At 36.9% G+C, this 19,765-nt stretch overlaps 3 protein-coding genes across 4 annotated transcripts; 2 read left to right on the forward strand and 1 right to left on the reverse strand.

Annotated features, from left to right (window-relative positions):
• Positions 1-266: 266 nt before the first annotated feature.
• LOC114524976 lies at positions 267-2,783 on the reverse strand. Its single transcript, XM_028546233.1, has 2 exons — positions 1,152-2,783; positions 267-1,031 (listed from the first exon to the last, which is right to left on the reverse strand). Exons 1-2 carry the CDS (start codon positions 2,496-2,498, stop codon positions 267-269), a joined length of 2,112 nt encoding a protein of 703 aa, XP_028402034.1. The 5' UTR covers positions 2,499-2,783.
• Positions 2,784-3,769: 986 nt separating this feature from the next.
• LOC114524714 (multidrug resistance-associated protein 4-like) lies at positions 3,770-17,845 on the forward strand. 2 transcript variants are annotated; one of them, XM_028545875.1, is made up of 30 exons: positions 3,770-3,940; positions 4,520-4,630; positions 5,119-5,227; positions 5,665-5,877; positions 6,259-6,348; positions 6,547-6,710; positions 7,170-7,295; positions 7,396-7,645; positions 7,774-7,875; positions 7,967-8,017; positions 8,271-8,312; positions 8,649-8,840; positions 9,384-9,478; positions 9,673-9,759; positions 10,212-10,308; positions 10,513-10,863; positions 11,270-11,389; positions 11,712-11,749; positions 11,901-12,136; positions 12,318-12,397; positions 12,662-12,812; positions 12,949-13,188; positions 13,597-13,697; positions 14,033-14,227; positions 14,478-14,633; positions 14,781-14,870; positions 15,099-15,271; positions 15,645-15,750; positions 15,921-17,613; positions 17,757-17,845. In XM_028545875.1, the coding sequence occupies exons 1-29, from the start codon at positions 3,855-3,857 to the stop codon at positions 16,092-16,094; spliced, it is 4,026 nt and encodes a 1,341-aa protein (XP_028401676.1). In that variant the 5' UTR covers positions 3,770-3,854; the 3' UTR covers positions 16,095-17,613; positions 17,757-17,845. The 2 variants fall into 2 exon arrangements, with proteins under 2 accessions (XP_028401676.1, XP_028401677.1); XM_028545876.1 differs by lacking the exon at positions 14,781-14,870.
• LOC114524715 (leucine-rich repeat-containing protein 72-like) lies at positions 17,624-19,542 on the forward strand. Its single transcript, XM_028545877.1, has 5 exons — positions 17,624-17,909; positions 18,192-18,281; positions 18,356-18,544; positions 18,742-18,775; positions 18,944-19,542. Exons 1-5 carry the CDS (start codon positions 17,831-17,833, stop codon positions 19,131-19,133), a joined length of 582 nt encoding a protein of 193 aa, XP_028401678.1. The 5' UTR covers positions 17,624-17,830; the 3' UTR covers positions 19,134-19,542.
• The last annotated feature ends 223 nt before the right edge of the window (positions 19,543-19,765 follow it).

Below are 19,765 nucleotides of genomic sequence, written 5' to 3' on the forward strand. Positions count from 1 at the left end.
TAATAAAAATTTCCATATTTTGAGTGGAATTTCCATAGATTCACTCCCAAAATTTCTATAGATTTTCCATTAAGTAAAAGCGTAATACAAGTTAACTCATTGGTGCTAAACGAGGTAATAAGACAAGTGTGTTTAATAAAATTCTTGCCCTAGTTTAGCATCTAAACATTTTCATTTTCAATAAATAACAAAAGGATGTAAATGTAAATGATAACTGTTTTTGTTTTCTGTCTTATCTAAATATCTTAATCTTGGTTTTGTAAGTTTCAAGCGTTTTTAAGTTCTTTCAAAAATTCAGCTCTTAGTTTTCCCGCATCTTCGTCATCAGCATTGGATTTCATTCGTTTGTGCAGGTTAAGCATTTCATTTGAAGGATCCATCAAAACAGCCTGACGTTTTCCTTTCTTTAGGAAGGAATACTTCGTTGAAAGCAAAGCCAACAAACTTTCTTGCTTGAGTGTTGCCCGATGATCATTCTTGATAAGCCTTAGTTGGCTAAAAACACGCTCAACAGCAGCATTGGAAAATGGCAAAGATAAGGCTGTAGCTACCACGTTGGTTAAATTGGGATAAACTTTCTCTCCACCTTGGTTTTTCTCACTGAACACCACTTTCCAATATTCCTCAAAACTCTTCTCACCATTCAAATTGGGGCTAAGTGCATGTTGCCGCCATTCTCGATCAGTTTCCCTCAAGTCTGCAACATCCTTTAGATTTGGAAATTGACTGTAGACTTGCGATAAAGATGGTGGAGACAGGGAGTAAGCAGAAACAGGTGTGAGAAATGATAAGAAATCAAACTTGCTACAATCATCAAATCGTAGCAAAATTTGCTTTACAGATTCTATTTGAAAATTTCTACAATGAGTGAAAAATAGCTGCACATCAGGATGGTCCTTGCCAATACCATCCTCTATGGTTCGGATAGTATCAATTGCACAAGGTCCAACATAGACTTTGTTGAGTGAGACGTAATGCTTCTGGTCATTAACATCAATATGCCATGGATCATTTTTTCGCACATATGATACCTGTAATCAGAATTTAGAAGTATGAGAATAAAAGTAATTATTCACTTGTTTTGTATGTCTACCATATCTTCATTCGGTAACAGGGCCACTTAGATCTAAGTTATTTTCTACTTTACTTACCTCCATGAAATCTGAGAGTATTGATGTTAGCAGGGTTTTGAGTTCACTTTTCAGCAGATACAGCACAGGGATTCCACTTTGGAATAAAGTGTTGAAAGAAGTAAATCTACCAAGGTTGAAAGCCATGAACTCAAGGTATGCTAGAGTGAACTTGTTGTTTAGACTTTTCAGAATGCTGTCATTGGTATGTGTTGGATCCTCAACTGCTGCACCTGTGAAATAGAGCTTCAAAGCATCATATTGTTCAATGATTCTATCTACACACATCTTCATTGATAACCATCTGGTTTGTCCAGGTTTTAGCAGCTGATGTTTCTCAAGGTCAAAAAACTCTTGGAATTCTTGAAAGTTCTTGGTTCGTAGAGGGGATAAGTGGAAATATGAAGATATGTTTCGACATAAATCTTCTATAGACTTAGGCAGCTGCACTGACGCATGAGATGCACAAAGGTGGATCATATGGCAAGCACATTTGACAGGTATTATCCATGGATAATTGGCAACCAGCATTTGAGCAACAGAATGACGTGATCCAAACATTACATTGCAGGTATCTGCGCAAAATCCGACAATGTTTTCCATTGGAATGTCTTTCTGTTCAAAGCATTCCACTATAGCACTATAAATTGTCTCAGCTTTTCCATCATCCAATTGAATGATGTCAATCAGGTTACAATCCATCTTAAATGTGCATGGATTGAAAAAGATCACCAATATAGCCAGTTGATTCTTGCGAGAGCAATCGGTCGTTTCATCAATGATCAATGAAAACTTTCTAGACTTCAAATCAGCAATGGATTCTTTAAGAGTATGAAATCCCAGAACCTGACGAATAACATTGGTTGCTTTCTGCTTTCCTAATGTTGCTTTCTGGACTGTTTTATTCGTAGGAAATAAGCTGGATAGCAGAGCCAGCAAATCATCGCTTATATGGATGGGTAGGTTGTGCTCAACGATAAAACTACAGAGTTTTATTTCCATTTTAGCAACAGAACTCTGCGAGGCTGCCGAGGCACCAAACATTGTTCTTATATTTGAATTAGATTTACTCAGTTCTGCAATCATTTTAACGGCCTCCTTATGTCCTTTCGCCTGCATGTGTCTACTAAGGGCAGTTTTCGAACAAGACAACTGCACTTTACAAACCTTGCAGTAAGGTACGCTATGCTCATTAGTTTCCAGTTTCTCTTGTATCCATTCCTTGAAATTTGCATCGGAAAGCCAAGCATTACAAAATTTCTGTTTGTATGTAGGCTTTTTCTTTTCCTTTGGTTTATTCCGGGCATCTGTTTGCTCATTATCGGTGTTATAAATGCTTTCATCGCTTGTGTCACTTTCACGCTCCATTGCATTATATTTGTAATTTTATCATTTTTATTTTCGCTTTTGGTGCCAAATTGCCGCACTATTATGTTTCGCGCCAAATTGTCAATGTTCCCCATGTTCCCGGAGTTATCCATAAAATTAACTTAATATTCATAAGTGTTCTACAGTTACTTCTTTTTGTGATGGAATTTATTACATTTTACGTTGAATCAAAAACTTGAAATTTAAAGCAGATTTATGACGATTTTCTCAAAAAACTCTAATTTCCACAGAATTTCTACATTTACTTCATTTCCATAAAAAATTCCATTTCATGTTAAAATTTCCATAAGATATGGAAATTTCCATAGATGTGGAAGCACTGCATGAAGTTTCGGGTTTCCGCGTGTTGCAGCCAGTGAACTGTTCAGCACCTCTTGCGTGCAACCAGTGTGGTGCGCCGACCTGTAGAGACCAAAACTGTAAACTCCAATACAACTGAAAGGGGACGCTTCTTTCTAAATTGTCAAGGTTCTTCTCAAATAAAAGTAAAGCCAAATTTTTAGGCTCTTCGACCAACTGTTCAGAACCCACATAGACGTGTTTCCACTTTGAGCTATGCTGTTTATTAATTTACATTCACTCGGTCTCTCAATTGTCCGCAAGTTTCCACGCGTGTTGCAACCTCGCAAGGGTTTTTCGTGTGTTGAAGATGAAAGTGCACGTGCGACCATGGATAATAAAAACACATGTCTTTATATCCATGGTGCGACCATGCAGCGTCCCCACTCCCCACCCCTGTTTATAGCAGCAAGACAAATTTTAAACCCATGTTAGTTATTTTTGAGTTACTATGCAGTCTGAAGTGGGTGCTGCACAATATTCCACATAAATTGGATGTTGCTCGCTGTCAATACCAGTGGCGTAGGCTGGAAGTAATCGAGATATAAGAGTGGCACTGAAACTTGAACAACATTAAAAATGTCTCTGTATGTTCTCTGCAGTGTTGCTTTCTCAAGGTGTTGATAAACTGTTATAGGAGCAGTAGTGAAGATTCATGCTATTGCCATGATAGTGTATAAGTAAATATCGAGATTTCACGGTCGGAACGAATCAAGGTCGGAACATCTCGTTAAAGATACAATAGAACAGTGTTTCTAATGCTTCATCCACCGTTGGTACTGGTTACCGATAACACACCAACACTCCCCACGCCTCCCCATATATATTTAAATATGGCGTTTTGCCCATCTCCGGCATCTTGGCGGAAGTATCAAGTGTTCCGTGGACTATCATTGCACAATATAATTATGAAGGATGAGGATACTGATCGACGACGACCAAAACGTAAACTAATAATTCAAATTACATTAGAATTGATACACAGTTCAACACTATATGCCGCTAATGGGAAAAAAGCAAGGACAAACTTTAGAAAATCCTGCTGCAAGGGCAAACATTTACTCGGCAAATGTATCACAGAGGTAAGACCTTGAGATACGGTGAAATTTAGGAGCTTTCACGCAATGTATTTGCAGATTAACTAATATTTTAGCCCTATCTAGCCGCTTTTGATAACCTACCGAATGGCTATATCGGTTGCTGATGAAATTTTACATCGAGGAACAGCTGAAATTTAGCTTTCATAGTCATTAATGTAACATGTGGTTTGTTAATTGTTACTATTATTGTAAACGCTGACCTTTCAAACTTGAGATCAGGGTAACTGGGTCGACTGTCTCAAAATGACGGTATACACTCAGGTGATGCAGCTAGAAATCTATCCACGAGTATCTCGATTTAGTCGATAAAAATCAAATTGCGCATAAAATCGATCCATGCTTAGGCACGAAGCAACGGAGCCGTTCTGGTTTTATATCAATGTATATAATTTTACATGACAAGAAACGTTATATCATGGTACAGTTGCAATAGCATGCAAAATGATCCAGAAAGATTAACATACTTTAGCTCACCTAAAAAGTAGTCAAATTTTGCTGTGTATATACAAAAACCTCTACGGTATGCGGTTAAATAGCTCAAATAGTATTTCTTACTTTTAGCTGGTTGAATGGAACCTTGAAAAAGGGCAGTAAACAACCACTGGAGGAGTCAGATTTACACGATGTACTTGAAAGGGACTCGACATATTACCTCGCGACAAAATTACAAAGGTGTTTGATCACGTTGGGATATAATCTCGTCACTGCATATTGCAATATTTAATATTGATCGTTTTTTTAGAGGTATAATCGCGCCCCTCGAAACCGCCCTAAACGGGGCAAGAAAACAATCTTCTTGAAGATTTGCGTTAAAACGTCTCTAATATTATCTGAGGCTCGTGACTTTACTGACTTATATAAGAAGATATCTTATATCTTTGGACTTTAGCCATGACTCGCGACCCATTAAGCTACTTTTTTAATATCACTGAGGATAATTCGCTTTTGAGGTTGAAATTTGGAACCAAGTTATCGCAAAAATATTTAATGCTGCATATATTTGATAATATTCGCGACCACTTGCCTTTGTGAATTAAGTTAAAAGTGAGGTGTTGACTGACTATTCAGTGAAAAAATTGCCACTGTTTTCAGGAAATTATAATCGCCGATTATATATGTCTATACTAAATATAACTTATGCCTAAATCTACTTCTTTAAGAGCCTGGGATCACGAGGTGGAAACATCAGAGGAGCCTCGTTTGTTAATTCCATTAATCAAAGTTGCTGGTGTGAAGTATTTTTTTAGATTGATTTTCTTATTTATCAAGGTATCATCTAATTTTTTTTGCATTTTAGAATGTATTAAAAATGGAAAAAAGGAACCATTATTTCAGAGATGGAGGGTCAGGGGTGCAAATTTAGTTATCAATGGAAAAAAATTATATAGGATTAGGATTGCTTACGAAATAAGTATTTTTTTGTATCTGCAGTATAGAGTTTTTTCTGAGGCTCTGACAATCTAGGAGAACTTTATCGTCTCATGATACTTACAAATTTTCGAACAGAAATACATTCTAATATCCCTGCTAGGCTGGCACCTGGTGTTGTAACGCAACTCATGTCTGGCATCTGGTCTGCACTCCTCAGATGAAACCGCCCCGGATCCATCCCGGCTTTGAATAGGGCGCATATACTGACACTCTTTTGAAAAAAGAGCATAATATTTCATGTACTGAATTCGTCTTTGAATTTCGGTTTATTTCAGTTGACCGCCGGTGTTGCTCAGTCAATATTTATTGGACAGATTGTGGCTGCTTTTTATGTCGATGGAGTTGATAGAAAGAGCGGTTATTTAGCAGCCACGCTTTTTACATTGTGTGCCTTCGTGGAAGCAATTATTCATCATCCACTATTCATAGAATTATTGAGAACAGCAATAGACATCAGGGTCGCTTTGTCTGCCGTGGTTTACAACAAGGTAACTTGGGCCGGGGTTGTTCGTACATTACATTCCCCATTTTACCGTAGTTTAGGAATTAAGAGCACCATATGTAGATCTTATATATACTTGCAGTACTTGCATGTAGTACGTTTTGTAATTCCATTTTGTCTCTATACTAATATAATGTCCCAGCTAAACTCAAACTTTAAGGCTGCATGTTACCAGTCAGGGAAATTATCCTTCGGACCGTATCGGACTGAAAAGTTTCTTTTATATCCTTGCATGTGTTCTCAATCAAAACTAATGGTCTTAAGCACAAACTGGGAAACCATACTGTCCGAATTTTCCTGACTGGATATCATTCCTTACACATACATAGCTAGCTCTTTGCCTAGCGTTATCTAATATGATTTATAGGCATTGCGAATGAGCCAAGCATCTTTGGGCTACACTCACACAGGACATATTGTAAACCTTGTCACGAACGATGTTCAGAAGACTGAAGAAGTAAGACTTTTGTACTAAAATACGTGTTTGGAAAATGTTGTCCTTGAACCCACCCTGCCCTAAAGCATATCTAAGCCCCTGTTAAAATTCTAAGTAATAAGTATAATATTTTTTATAATGAGTCTACTTTATAGATAATGAAATAAAAGTCCTTTTCCAGGAGAGAATTTAACAGGGTTTTTTTTTTTGATTATTTAGGCTGCCAAATTTTGTTTGTTTCTGATTCCTACACCAGTTCTTCTTGTCGTCACTTCTTACCTTTGCTGGAGAGAGATTGGGTTTTCTTTTCTCCCTGGTATTGCTCTACTATTTCTTTTACCTGCTTTCCAGTCTTGGCTAGGGAAATTTTTTGCTTCTCTCAGGTCAGTCTTTAGCTAAGGTATATACGGTGTATATAGGGAATGGATATTTTCAGTTTTGATTAATGTTTTCGATTCGTATACCGTTTGGCCAAATATTTTAGTTTAAGTCAATGTAGGGCTGATGGATTACTTTTGTCGATGATTGCGCTTTTATAATTAAGAAGTCCGTCTGGCAGAAAATAGAATATATCAGTATTCACAGACTCCCCACTCCCCAATTACTGCGCTATATATAGTCCCGCTCCTGTCTGAGGGCTAAGTTGTTCCGTGTTTTTCATCTTATTCTTGAATTTCAATGTAAAGACCAAGACACCTTAAATCATCACTGATCCTGTTCCCTTGCACTGATATAAGCGCATCAGAAGGCTGAGTCAGAACACTATAGGACATGCAACACAGTCTTACATCGTTCTATTTATAAAATAATTAAAAAGTGTCGTCTATGCGATATTTCTGTAGGGCGAAGACAGCGACTTTTCGTGACAATAGAATAAACCTGATGAATGAAGTAATATGCGGTATGAGGGTTATCAAGATGTATTCCTGGGAACATCCTTTTTCCACGCTCGTTAGTAATATCAGAAGGTAATAGTTAGGTACAATGTGTATTTATGTTCAGTGTGCGGAAAACCTGAATTTCGGCAGAAAACAAGGGGTTAAATTCAAAATATTTTGTTGCTTTTAGGAAAGAGGTCCAAAAAGTTCGGAATACACTGAGACTGAATGCTGTGAATGCGATGTTTTACATGGCCACTATTCCCCTAATGTCGGCAGCTATGTTTATACCATATGTTGTTACTGGACACACACTTACCAGCGAAAAAGTGTTTACTGTTATCGCTATTGTTTCTTCCATCAATCATATCACCTCGAAGTTCGTACCAAAGAGCATAACAGGCCTCAAAGAGAGTAGCGTTTCGTTGTATAGAATAAGGGTATGCTTGTACTATTTTTACTTCCTCTATGGGATCGTTTCCTAACATTTATTTTTTCTGTAATATTTTGCCTCTTCCACATGCATGCACAATGATTTTATTGTCACTACCCACATTATACCTTGTAGAAATTTTTGCTTCTTGACGAAGGATCAACGTTATCAGCAAATAAAATTAAAGATGATGGATCTAGTATTTCTGTTGAAAAACTGCATTCCTCCTGGATTAAGGTATATATTATTACCGTGAAATTACAGCAAAATAGATCATGTGTATTCTCTCTGATTTATCGATGTTCAACAGTATGTAATTTAATTATAGGGTAGCGATGAAGAAGAGATCTTGTCCGACGTCAGTTTCAACGTGTCAGCGGTAAGGGCAATTTTAACAGACCAATTCAAAAAAATTCAAACTGATTATGTTTGCGCATGCTATTATAGCAATAATTATGTTCACTGTTATATATACGTTAGACGCTACATAGACATAGACGCTTCTCACTTGGCAACAAACAACAATATAGAACAGGGTAACATGAAAACGAGGCTCGATAATTAAAGCCATCTGCTTTCCGGAAGGGTGTATTCATATGCTTGATTTCTGAAATGACTATTGTGCTTTTCAGGGAAAACTGTTGATGATAATTGGACGGGTTGGATGCGGAAAGGTACACGGTCCCTAATACAAATTGGTTTAACCGTTTAAGGGTTATTCTAAAGGACTATCATCATATTCCTTTACTTAATGATTTTTTTTATTTTCACTTGCTCTATTAATAAAAAAAATGTAGCATGTATACCAAACCTTTTATACCGCAGGTGGTTTATCGAATCATACCATTGCATGAATAAACCATCCTCACAAGTCGCCATTAATTGAAGATTTTTTTATCGTAGATTTATTTTACTATTTGTGTAAGCATCTTGTCGTAAATGTTGTAAATATGCAATTGAAAGGCATCACGCTAAAATAAGTCATTTCATGTAGAATTTTTTGTTTTTAGTCTTCGTTATTGATGGCGTTACTCCGCGAACTTCCGATCACAAGTGGTTCTGTCCGTATCAGTGGTCGTGTTGCTTATGTTTCTCAACAACCTTGGGTTTTCTCTGGAACTCTCAAAGAAAATATCTTGTTTGGAAGGAAATTTGACAAAACGAAATATGACGAAGTTATACATGTTTGTGCTCTTGAAACGGTTTGTTCTGTATACAATTGCAGAGTTACACAATAGAACTACAGGGATGAAAAGCCTTCCCAAAGAGAATTGGATGTAAATCCGGGGCCCTAAAAGCTCGCACGGCTCTCTCTCTATAGCTACAACCCGATCCACATAAAGATATCGTCTTCTCAAATCAGCTCAGTAACCGCAAAACTGTACAAGATTAAGTACAAGTTTGTTTATATGTCTCAGGCAATTACTGAACGAATTTGAACTTGATAAAGATCTCAATTTACAGTTTATTATGCCTGTTGTTTATAGTCTCAGGGCATACGTGTTTTGTGTTTGTACATTTTAGCTAGGAAAGTAGCTAAAATATATGTACTATTGCACAAGGTTACTAGCATTACAATGTTCCAATTTACACCCTTCCCATTAACCCATCTCTAACGTTAACTACCATTTCGTCTTATCAATCGCATCTCCAAAGTTTAATCTACACTCCTCTTGCGTTTGGGAGCGGAGGTAAGACCTTGGAAACGAGTTGTGAGCGCGTTTGTTTTCTTTTTGTTTTAACAGGATATAAAGGCTCTTCCGGATGGGGACAAGACATTGGTTGGTGAACGTGGTGTATCACTAAGTGGTGGTCAGAGAGCAAGAGTAAACTTAGCAAGGTATAGCAATGAACGAAAGAAAAGACATGTCATGTTTGCTATGTAGTATTCAGAGAAAAGAGAACCAGCGGGGATTTGAGTTGCGGCGAGGCCTCTGATGTCTGTCTTCAACTTTGGCAAAAATTATAACTTGCGCAATTTGCGTAAGCAAGCAAAATGAAGAATTAATCTCTCAACATTGTTGTTATTTTTAGAGCAATCTACATGGATGCAGACATATATTTAATGGATGACCCACTTAGTGCTGTTGATGCGCATGTGTCCAGGCATATTTTTAGCACGTGAGTAATTCAGTTGCGATTATCGAGTTGTGGTATGTACAATTTGTAAATCAATCTGGAATAAGGCATGAACACCTGCCGACGAATCTTTGCAAATAAGAGTGTATCCAATACTGAATTACAGATTAAGAGTTTTAAGGGCGCTCCAGATCTTCAAGAGATCTCCAAGCTTGTGTTAATGTATATTTTACGCCGGGCCGAAACTAGGACGATGATTGGGGGGCGTTTATTCAATATTGAGCTATTGCACTTACAAAGGAAATCCGTCAGGCAGAACGGAATGTATGAATAACCCCCCCCCCAAATTTTCGTTCTAGTTTCGACCCTGATTCTACGTTAATGTACAATAAAACAAAGCAAAGCCGCTTTGCCAAAGCCTCATTCCTTGTGCTTTTTAATAACCAGAGACTCGCTCACTCCTTTTTGTATTCTTATTTGTCTTTCTTTTGAAGATGTATTCGTGGTATTTTGAGATCCAAAGTTTGTATTCTTGTCACACATCAGTTACAATTCTTGCCTGAAGCAGATAGAATATTATGTTTGCAACAGGTAATTCAAGGAAATGTTACTGTATTCATGCATGAAATCCAAAGTTAGCCCCAATTAACATTATTCAGTACAGAAACTGTGCCTCTGTATGCAATCTTTGCTTTATCATTAATTGTTAAAAATTTGAAGTAGGTTATGTTTTATTTGTCTTTCCTCAATCCTCACTAATATACTTTGCTAATTATTATACTTGTTTGTCCACAGGGAGCAGTCATCGGTTACGATAACTTTGAACATTTAAAGAAAGAAGGCATTGATATTTTATCTATGATTCATTCTGACAAAGACGATGGTCAGTCGTTTGACTCTGAAGCCATAAAAAAACAAGACAACGAAGTCACCTTCAGGCCAAAACTTGCACGTCATGCTTCGTACTCACCTGAAAAGAGTAGAAAGAGTAAACACAATGGTTTTGTTCCATTACGTAAAACACAGTCTGCCAATGTTTCACGAAACGTTACTCAAGATTTAGTGCACGACGAGAGAATAGGGATTGAATTTAAACAGGCTGATGAGATCGATAACAACGCCAAACTAAAAAACGCTTCGAGTAAGGTGTGTGCGAAAAATAATGCAGTAAATATAAAGGTGCTATAGCATCATTATTTCTACATTCAGGGAAAATTAATAACTTTTATACACACGTCAAAGATGTTTCGCATCTTCACACTTAGCTCGCGTGAGAGTAAAACTTGAAATCCATTTCACATAATGTTGTTCTAAATCGCATGCAAACGTTAAAGTTCTGACGTTATTACTGGAAGACTGTATTCGTCTGGTATAGCCAAGTGGACTGCAGCTCTTCCAGCTCTTCCAGACCAACCCCCCCCCTCTCCCCGCCTCGTACATACGCTTATATGCTCCCAAATGATGTTTCTCCTGATGATAATTGCATGGCTCTCACTTACAAATGCAAATTTTGCAAAGTGACTTGTATTATATATTTCGTTGCATGTTTTAGAAAGACGAAAAAGGTCGTATAACTGGTGGTATAAAATTCAATGTGTATAAAGATTATTTTCTTGCTGGAGCTAAACCCTTCGCAATATTTCTGTGCTTCATTTTATTCTTATCTTGCCAGGTATGTAAACCTTTAATGTACGAAATTTACAAAAAGGATTATCTCCCAGCTATAGTTTGTTTCATAGCTTTTAGTTGAATTTGATAAAAGAAGCATTAGCTTTATATAGTACTTATTACTACATAATATTGTGAAAGACGTTGTTCATACAGTCTTTTCAAGTCATTTCAACTTTTTAATCAGAAGCTCACATGCATGCATCACATTTATTTCCCTCTGGCAAAATGGCTCTATAATCAATGTCATGCGACAACGCTTACATTCTACGTTGTTTCAAAAACGTTTGCCGGCCGGACTACAACTTTTAATCTCCACCTTATAGATGTCTCTCGTGATATCTGAATGGTGGCTAGCGCAGTGGTAAGTGTATTAATTAATAGCTATTCGGAGCTAACGGACAAAATTCGTCGTCTCCATCACTCCATCACTCCATGAGGGGCCCAAATATCTCGGGAAGGGGATGAGCAAATGAACTGTGCTGGTAAATATATGATCTTTTATGAATTTTCAGGTCAGACTGGGAAGAAACCACAGTGAATAAAAACAATTCCTATAGTATCATTAAAGAAGAACGCACTAAACATATAACAGTCTATGTTGCTACAGTCGCATTGGTGTTCCTTCTTTCATTTCTAAGAGCTGCTTTCTGGTTTCAAATATTGTCCAGCGCATCACGACACTTGCATGATAAGATGTTTGAAGGCATCCTCAGAGCTCCGATATATTTTTTTGACACAAACCCGGTTGGTAAGTACTGTGGTTATGCTATTGACGACGAAATTTCTGTTTAGTGTCAGTGATATCGATATGTTTTTGATTAGTATGTCTCACTGGTGGTATATGTTTATATATTTTATGGCATGATCCGGAATGACTATAGTATTAAGGAAGTAACTGGGATTCTAGTTCTTATTTTTTAACCTCATAGGTGTGGTTTTAAACCGATTTTCCAAGGACATAGGCTTAATGGATGACTTGCTGCCATTAGTATTCTTCGATGCTTCTCAGGTGTTTTTTTTACTCTTCGCTCTGTTATGTAGGCTAATTAGTTCACTAGCATGCATACCAGACGGAATTAAGACCGAAATGTTTGGCGTATACGTAAGCTCGCCGTACACAAGAGTTATTAGCTGAGCTAAAGACCTCACGAGGCTGTTAGCTCAGCAAGTTTCTCTCTTTTCCGGATATTTTTCGTGAGGAATTCGCCTCGAGAGAGTTCCTTCTTGTTCATTCTTGATTCTTCTCTTATTACTTCTCTTTTTTTCCTTTCAGTTTACTGTCTATGCTATCACAATCCTTCTTTTAAGTGTGGTCTCTCAACCTTATATTGTTGTTGCCGTTTTGCCTACGATTGGCATCTTTATTTGGCTGAGACAATTTTATGTTAAGTCGTCCAGGGAAATCAAAAGATTAGAAGCCTCAAGTAAGTCACTAGTTTGCTAGGGGGTGTCTTTTAAACTTAGTGATTAACTCATTGCGAACATTAGTGAAACAGGAGGTATAATTAGACTTGCAGTGTATTCCGCTATAATAACAAGAGCGTGTTTTTTTCATTTCAGGTCGTAGTCCTCTGTATTCTCATATCTCCGCTACCCTTCAAGGCTTAGCAACTATTCGTGCTTCAGAAGAGCAACAACAATTCGCTGAAATGTATAACAAGTATCAAGATCGTAACACCTCTGGAAGTTATTATTATTTAGCTGCCAATCGTTGGTTGGGTTATAGACTTGATTTAATTTGTGCATCGTTAATTACTATCGTTGCTTTTGCCCCATTTATTGCAAACGAGGCCGGCTTAGGTATGTTCGCTATTTTTGTATATATTTAAACAATATGAGCGCATCTGGTGAAGATTTTGTTAAAAAAGGTGGTCACCTTTTCCAGAGAGCGACCAATCCTCACCCACCCCCCGTCCACCACCCTAAGTGATTTGGATCATTCTTATAAAGTTAGTTTATTTAATTCAGGAAAATTATCCTTACTAATTAGATTGGACAGAGTAGCTTCTTTTGTGTTAAACCCATAAGTTTAAACACACAAACAAAAGAAACATACTTGTTCGATCTTATATAGCTAGGGAGGAATCAGACAATCAGTTTCTGATTGGAAACCACTCAGCCTTTAATAGGAAAATAAGCAAAAAAGATATAATTTTAGAATCCCATTAGACAACATAGGAAATATATTACTTGAAATAATTTTTTTAGGAGTGAATCCTGTTCTTGTTGGTTTATCTTTACTTTACGTGAAACGATTGACCGGTATGTTCCAGTTTTGTGTGAGACAAACTGCCGAAGTTGAAAATCAGGTATGGTGATTGCTTAATACTGAAATGACCTATATAGTATATAAAGCTTTATATATGTCCCTCAAATCCGCCCTTTCATAGCCAGCTAATCTAAAAAATCCTACTCGTCGCAGATGAAGGCCTGGGTTAGTAACGATGAGTTTTCTGAAGTTATACTATTTATATCAATGTTAATTTAAAACATGCAAAACTACAAGAGCCTTATATATACACATGCAATATATATTGTATTGCTGTTCCATAGAATTTCAGCCATCATATATCCGGCCGGAACATCGCTTGTACAGGGACAACTGGTACAACCAAATTGACGACTCTTGTGTATGAAATTCTAGATGGTGTCAGTGGAACGAGTACAACAATATACCAAACTTGACCATGAAGCAGATCTTGAAATATTAGATTCCAAACCACAAGAGACCTGGCCAGAGCGTGGTCAAATAACTGGTGAAAATGTTTCTTTTCGTTATCATCCCTCCCTTCCTCCTGTTCTAAAAGGCATCAGCTTTAATATTAAACCAAAAGAAAAGGTATTAAAGTGACGTGTTTCGTTCAATTGGTCGTTGAGGAAATTTTCCTGACCTGGTCACATGGAGCTTTAAAAGATCGATCAAATTATTAAAAAATATGATAAAGGCTCAATTTACCATGGGTTACAGCTGCCTCTACCAGTTCCAAAGATCGCAATTCACCGAAAATTGAAATAATTGAGCAGGAGACCATTGTCCTCATGCACAGAAAATTCCACCACTTAATAAAAGTATTTTTCGTTCTAAATAGGTTGGGATAGTCGGCCGTACAGGTGCTGGTAAATCATCGTTAATATCAGCCTTGTTCCGGCTTGCTGAACCGAATGGTATATTAAGCATCGATGGTGTGTCCATTAATGAGATAGGATTGCATTGTTTAAGAGAAAAACTATCAATTATACCACAGGTAAGTATGCTTTGTGCTATATTGTGTCATGTTGTGGTAAGGTTTTTATGTCATTGACTGCATACGTGATACATATAGCAATATTTTACATGTTCACGACAATTTTGACAAAATAACCGGCTTAACTAAGTTTATTATTGCGCTTAGGATCCTGTTATATTCGCTGGTTCCGTTCGTGATAATCTAGATCCATTTTCTAAACATAAAGATATTGAACTCTGGAATGCGTTGGAACAGGTATATAACTTTTATTGCGGTGTCGCTGATAATTTTCCGCAACACGATCCTAGTTTCCATTTAAAGAATGTAAATGTCTTCCTCGTTGATAATGCCTGATGTATAGACCTTCATAAAATCTTTGCTGTGAAGTAATTTGCGGACAACTGGCCAATCAGAAACATGCATTCACACGTCATAACGCCACCTTTTTATTAAAGTCTCATGCTCTAAACTTCCTTCATATAGGTACAACTTAAAGAATTTGTTGATAAGTACCCCGAGAAATTGGAATTCCAGATAACTGAAGCTGGCAATAATTTAAGTGTTGGACAACGTCAACTTGTTTGTTTGGCAAGAGCGATATTGAAACACAATAGAATATTAATTATTGACGAAGCAACGGCCAATGTTGATGACAAGTAAGTTATATATATTCATGTATCGCAGGAATTTAGCCGGAATCGAAGAGTTTTCATTAAGAAAATTGAAAAAAATACGCAACTTTGGATTTCCTTCAGTTGTTTTGCACATATTAAAACTGATTTAGCGCTGACATTTTCTGCTGAAGCCTAGTCTCCATAACGAAAAAGATTGCCGATTGCGAAAATGATCGTTGACGAAACAATTAATAAAGCCACCCAGGTCTGAGTTCATTGATATATGGCTATAGTGTTGTTACCCAGTGTTTGGTTGGGTTTTTCATAATTATTGGCGAATCGCGCCTCTTTATTGGAAGATTTGCGGGATGGAAGTAGCCAGTACCTGTGATGATGTGCCATTTTTTATTCACAGAACGGATAAATTAATTCAGGAAACAATTCGGGATAAATTCAAGGATTGTACTGTTCTTACTATTGCACATCGACTGAATACCATAATGGATGCTGATAGGATAATGGTATCGTTCTTTCTTTGTTGATTTTATCATTGTATGGTGCGTGAATTATTTGAGGAAGCGTGCGACCGTGTAGTCTCCCTCGCAGCCGTTCTTTGTGGAGACAAGCGACCGTGCAACCTATGCCTGATTCATACATGAAACCTAATTACGTTTATGAATCTCTTCTTCAGGTTCTGGACGCTGGTAGAATTGTCGAATTTGATGAGCCTTATGAACTTCTAAAGCGGCCAGACTCCGCCTTCTCTCTAATGGTAACACAAACTGGAAAAGACAGTTCTCTTCAATTACAAAGAATGGCGAAAAATGCGCAGGATAGTCGAACAAATCCAGGAACAAATCGATAGAATAAACTTAGGTGTATCAATAACGTCAATTACGGAAACTGAACATTTGTATTAAACTTCAGGCTCATTGACTGTTTTTAAGCTTTTTGTCGTGTGATGCGTGTCAAAGCCAGGGCGCTTATACATATAATGGTCAAAGCAGGGCGCTTATATAAGGGCGCTTATACTTTATAAGCACCCTGAAGCAAACCATAGAAATAGAGTGATTTTTAATATGCGAGGTTTTTTCCTACTGGAAAAAGGTTGACGCGTCATGCAACCATGGTAACAGTAACCATAGTAACGAAATCAACTAATAAATATGGCGGACGAAAAGGTTTGTTTTCAATGTTTTATTACTGATCGTTGTATACTTTCAGACTTTCAGTCTCTCTTTGACTGCATTTTGAAAGATCAAAGTATATTGAGCTACTTGTTTTATTATACAGGATGTTTCGGATGAGCCAATAACTAATACAGCTACCCGCTATAATGATATCACAGAATTACATTTCGGTGAACGGTAAGACTTTATTTAGGAGAGAGCTACTATTAAAAGAGAGAAGCTTCGTTGTCTGAATTGCTAGAATACCTGAAAAATATGTCAAGAGGCTCGACATTTCAAGTAAAGGCCGCCTCTAAACATCACTTATTCATTTAACTGATCCAAAATCCTTGTCAATGAATATATTATCGCCTGTTGGACTTGAAAATTTCTTTTTAATAATAGAAACTGGAATTTCTTTACCATTTCTTAAAAGTTACAACTGTATACTCTTTCGAAAATTCAAAATTTTTACACTCCTCAGAAATTCCCATCAATATTGTGTGGATGATAAATGGACCCATAGCCCCACGAGTAGAGTAATAAAGACCCTGGGTACGAGGTTGCCCAGGGTGGATTCAGGGGGTAAAATAAAAATTTTAGACTACCATTTACCTAATAATCAGAAACAGGGGTCATAGCAATATTATGCCCATTTAAAGTCACAAAATACACTACTTTGATAAACAGTTCAGTTTATGTCTTAAAAATATTTGGAATGCATTCCCCCCCCCCCTCCCCTAGGGCCTCCACCTCTGATAGCTAAGCTAAGGTACTGTATATATCACTATTTCAGTCTTCCAGATTGCATGAGCCAAAATCTACTCACAAGTCATTAGAATTAGATAAAGTAGTTCTCTAAAAAACTCTGGTTAAATACATTGGTATATAATTTTTCTCGTTTCAACGATATAAAATTGTAACTTGTCTTAGTCCTTACTTTTTGAAAATACTGAGTTTGGTAACCTAGGACATTACAACAGCAACACACGATTGACAGTTGTCATAGGAGAAAACTAGGTGCATAGAAATAGTGAGCAGATTTATGCAGTACAAAACACCCCAAATAACATGGGACAAATTCACTGTTAACATGCACCCAGACTGATATCAGTCACAGTTTAACAGCTGTATAAACTGTTTAGGAAATTGGAGGATATTGGGAATTTTGGCAAGTTTAAGAATTTGCAAAGGCTGTGGTTGAATGGAAATAAGGTTAATATAGTTATACACATATGAAATATTGTTTTAAATGTCATCTAAGCAGTAAGGTTAAATTGCATTTTAATAATGTATATGCTATTTATATTGATAGTTAAGAAAGATTAAATGTCTGCAAGAAAATTTTCGCTTGACAGAGTTGTACCTCCAAGATAACTTACTTGTGAGCATCACAGGATCTCTTCACCATCTCACCGAATTGCAAGTTTTGATGCTGCAGGGAAACCAGTTAAAGCATTTAACCGATGTTATCCACGAGTTGGGAAGAATGCAAAGGCTACACGTTTTAAGTAAGGAAAATATGGTCAAATAAAGATAGTGCTTTAAAACAAAGTAATTCAAGCGTTGAAAACCTTGGCACTCAGGCCTTAGCCTTACCCGCGAACATTTCCCCGTCATTTGTCTCCATTTTCCCGTCATTTGTCTCCATTTTTCCGTTGTAAGGCCTGCATGCATTGTCCTTCAGATCAGTCAGTGTACTTTTATATTAGCAATACCCGAGTAAGCTGGAACCGAAACCGGTCTCTTATGTGAAAAATGCATATGTATAAAATCTTTATTGCACTTTGTAGATCTCTTTGGCAATCCTTTAGCACAGGATTATGATTATCGGAATTACGTTATTTTCAACATTAAATCACTGCAACGCCTTGATCGTCGAGGTATTTTTTATCGGTTTTTTATATATTACTTTGAAAATTGTTTTCAATAAAGAAACCTCATTGCGTATTTGCAGAAATATTGAAGAAAGAGAGAGTTATGGCTCAAAAAAGATACGGAAATGAAAACTATGAAAAGCTTAAGGAGACTTTAGCATTTGGAAGTCGGGTTCCAACAGCGGAAAGTAAAATCAGCGGCTCCGAAGTTGTATTTCATAGAGATCATACTGCCGAGAAACCAGCAGATCCACAATGTGTTCGACAAGGTATAAACCATACCAGAGATCTTTGGGACCTTACGAAAGTATTCTTAAATTGTCGGTTCTCCTTATTAATTGTTAGCTCCAACGACGCTGAATTATTATGTTTTTCTTGCTTTTTTTAAAAGGTTTGAAAAATCACTAGCAGTATCTGGTAGCTAGATGCGGGCATAAACTTTATGTAGTAATATTTTTTCTTTCAGATCCACGTCTTGGTGGAGTCTCTGAAGTTGACAAGTATGTTATAGATGTGCGATGATGCTAAAATACCAGAATATTTAATATTTTCTATGCACAGCATAATTTTCACTTCCGAGATTCGTCCAGTTTGTTCGCCCAAGACCAGTGGTGAAATGAAAAACAAATAAAGTCTACTATCATGCTATAATACCTATTTTATTTCAGCTCCATACTAAGATCAACATTGCTTCCCAAAGATAAGGGAAAAACTGATTCGGTGAGACAAGACAACAGTCGTCGATCCCTTATGCAATATACGTCTATTGATTGGTCATCTGTACCAACAGCAGAGGAACGACGACTCGAAGAGGACTCAGAACCGCCTATAAAGATAGTGACCATGTACCTACGATAATCCTAGAAGTCAGATTTGATATAGATATCATATGTAATTAATATGTAATATGCCTTTCTCACGATGACCCTTTTAGCTGAATTTATTCTTCAAATAGTCTGTTGATTCTAAACTCCAAAAACGTCATCGTGAGAAAGGTTAATTGATCAAAAAAAGACAATTTTTAACATACATTGTTAGTGTAACATAATATAATAATTGTAAATAACGGTATTCTTGGTACATGCATAAAAAGCATGCATGGACCTCTTTTACATAATGCTTCACTCTTCTTGCTCATCTGGAGTAATTAAAAGTATTAAAGTAAATATTGGTGCAGCTGATACTATGCATGAAAGTATCGTGCCGAAAGTCACGAAAGTCAAACACATCTTCGAGTAAATTTCCTTTTATACTCCTAAGAAATTAGAACGGAATTTAGGAAAGTATGATAAAACCACAACTATATTTGATTGTTTGCTATCTCGCATTGTTCGACATTCAATTACGATATGAATTTTTCTGCCCTTTGTTTCGCTGCTATGCGACCATTGGCATCATTTCAAACACGTGTTAACTCATTTTGCAATCAAAATTCGGTCCAGACAATGCTTTATTATTGAAAGATTGCAATTAAACGCCGGTTTCTTGAA

Source organism: Dendronephthya gigantea, unplaced genomic scaffold, assembly GCF_004324835.1.
Source record: "Dendronephthya gigantea isolate DGI-Jeju-01 unplaced genomic scaffold, DenGig_1.0 000032F, whole genome shotgun sequence".
In the NCBI taxonomy this organism is placed as follows: domain Eukaryota; kingdom Metazoa; phylum Cnidaria; class Anthozoa; order Malacalcyonacea; family Nephtheidae; genus Dendronephthya; species Dendronephthya gigantea.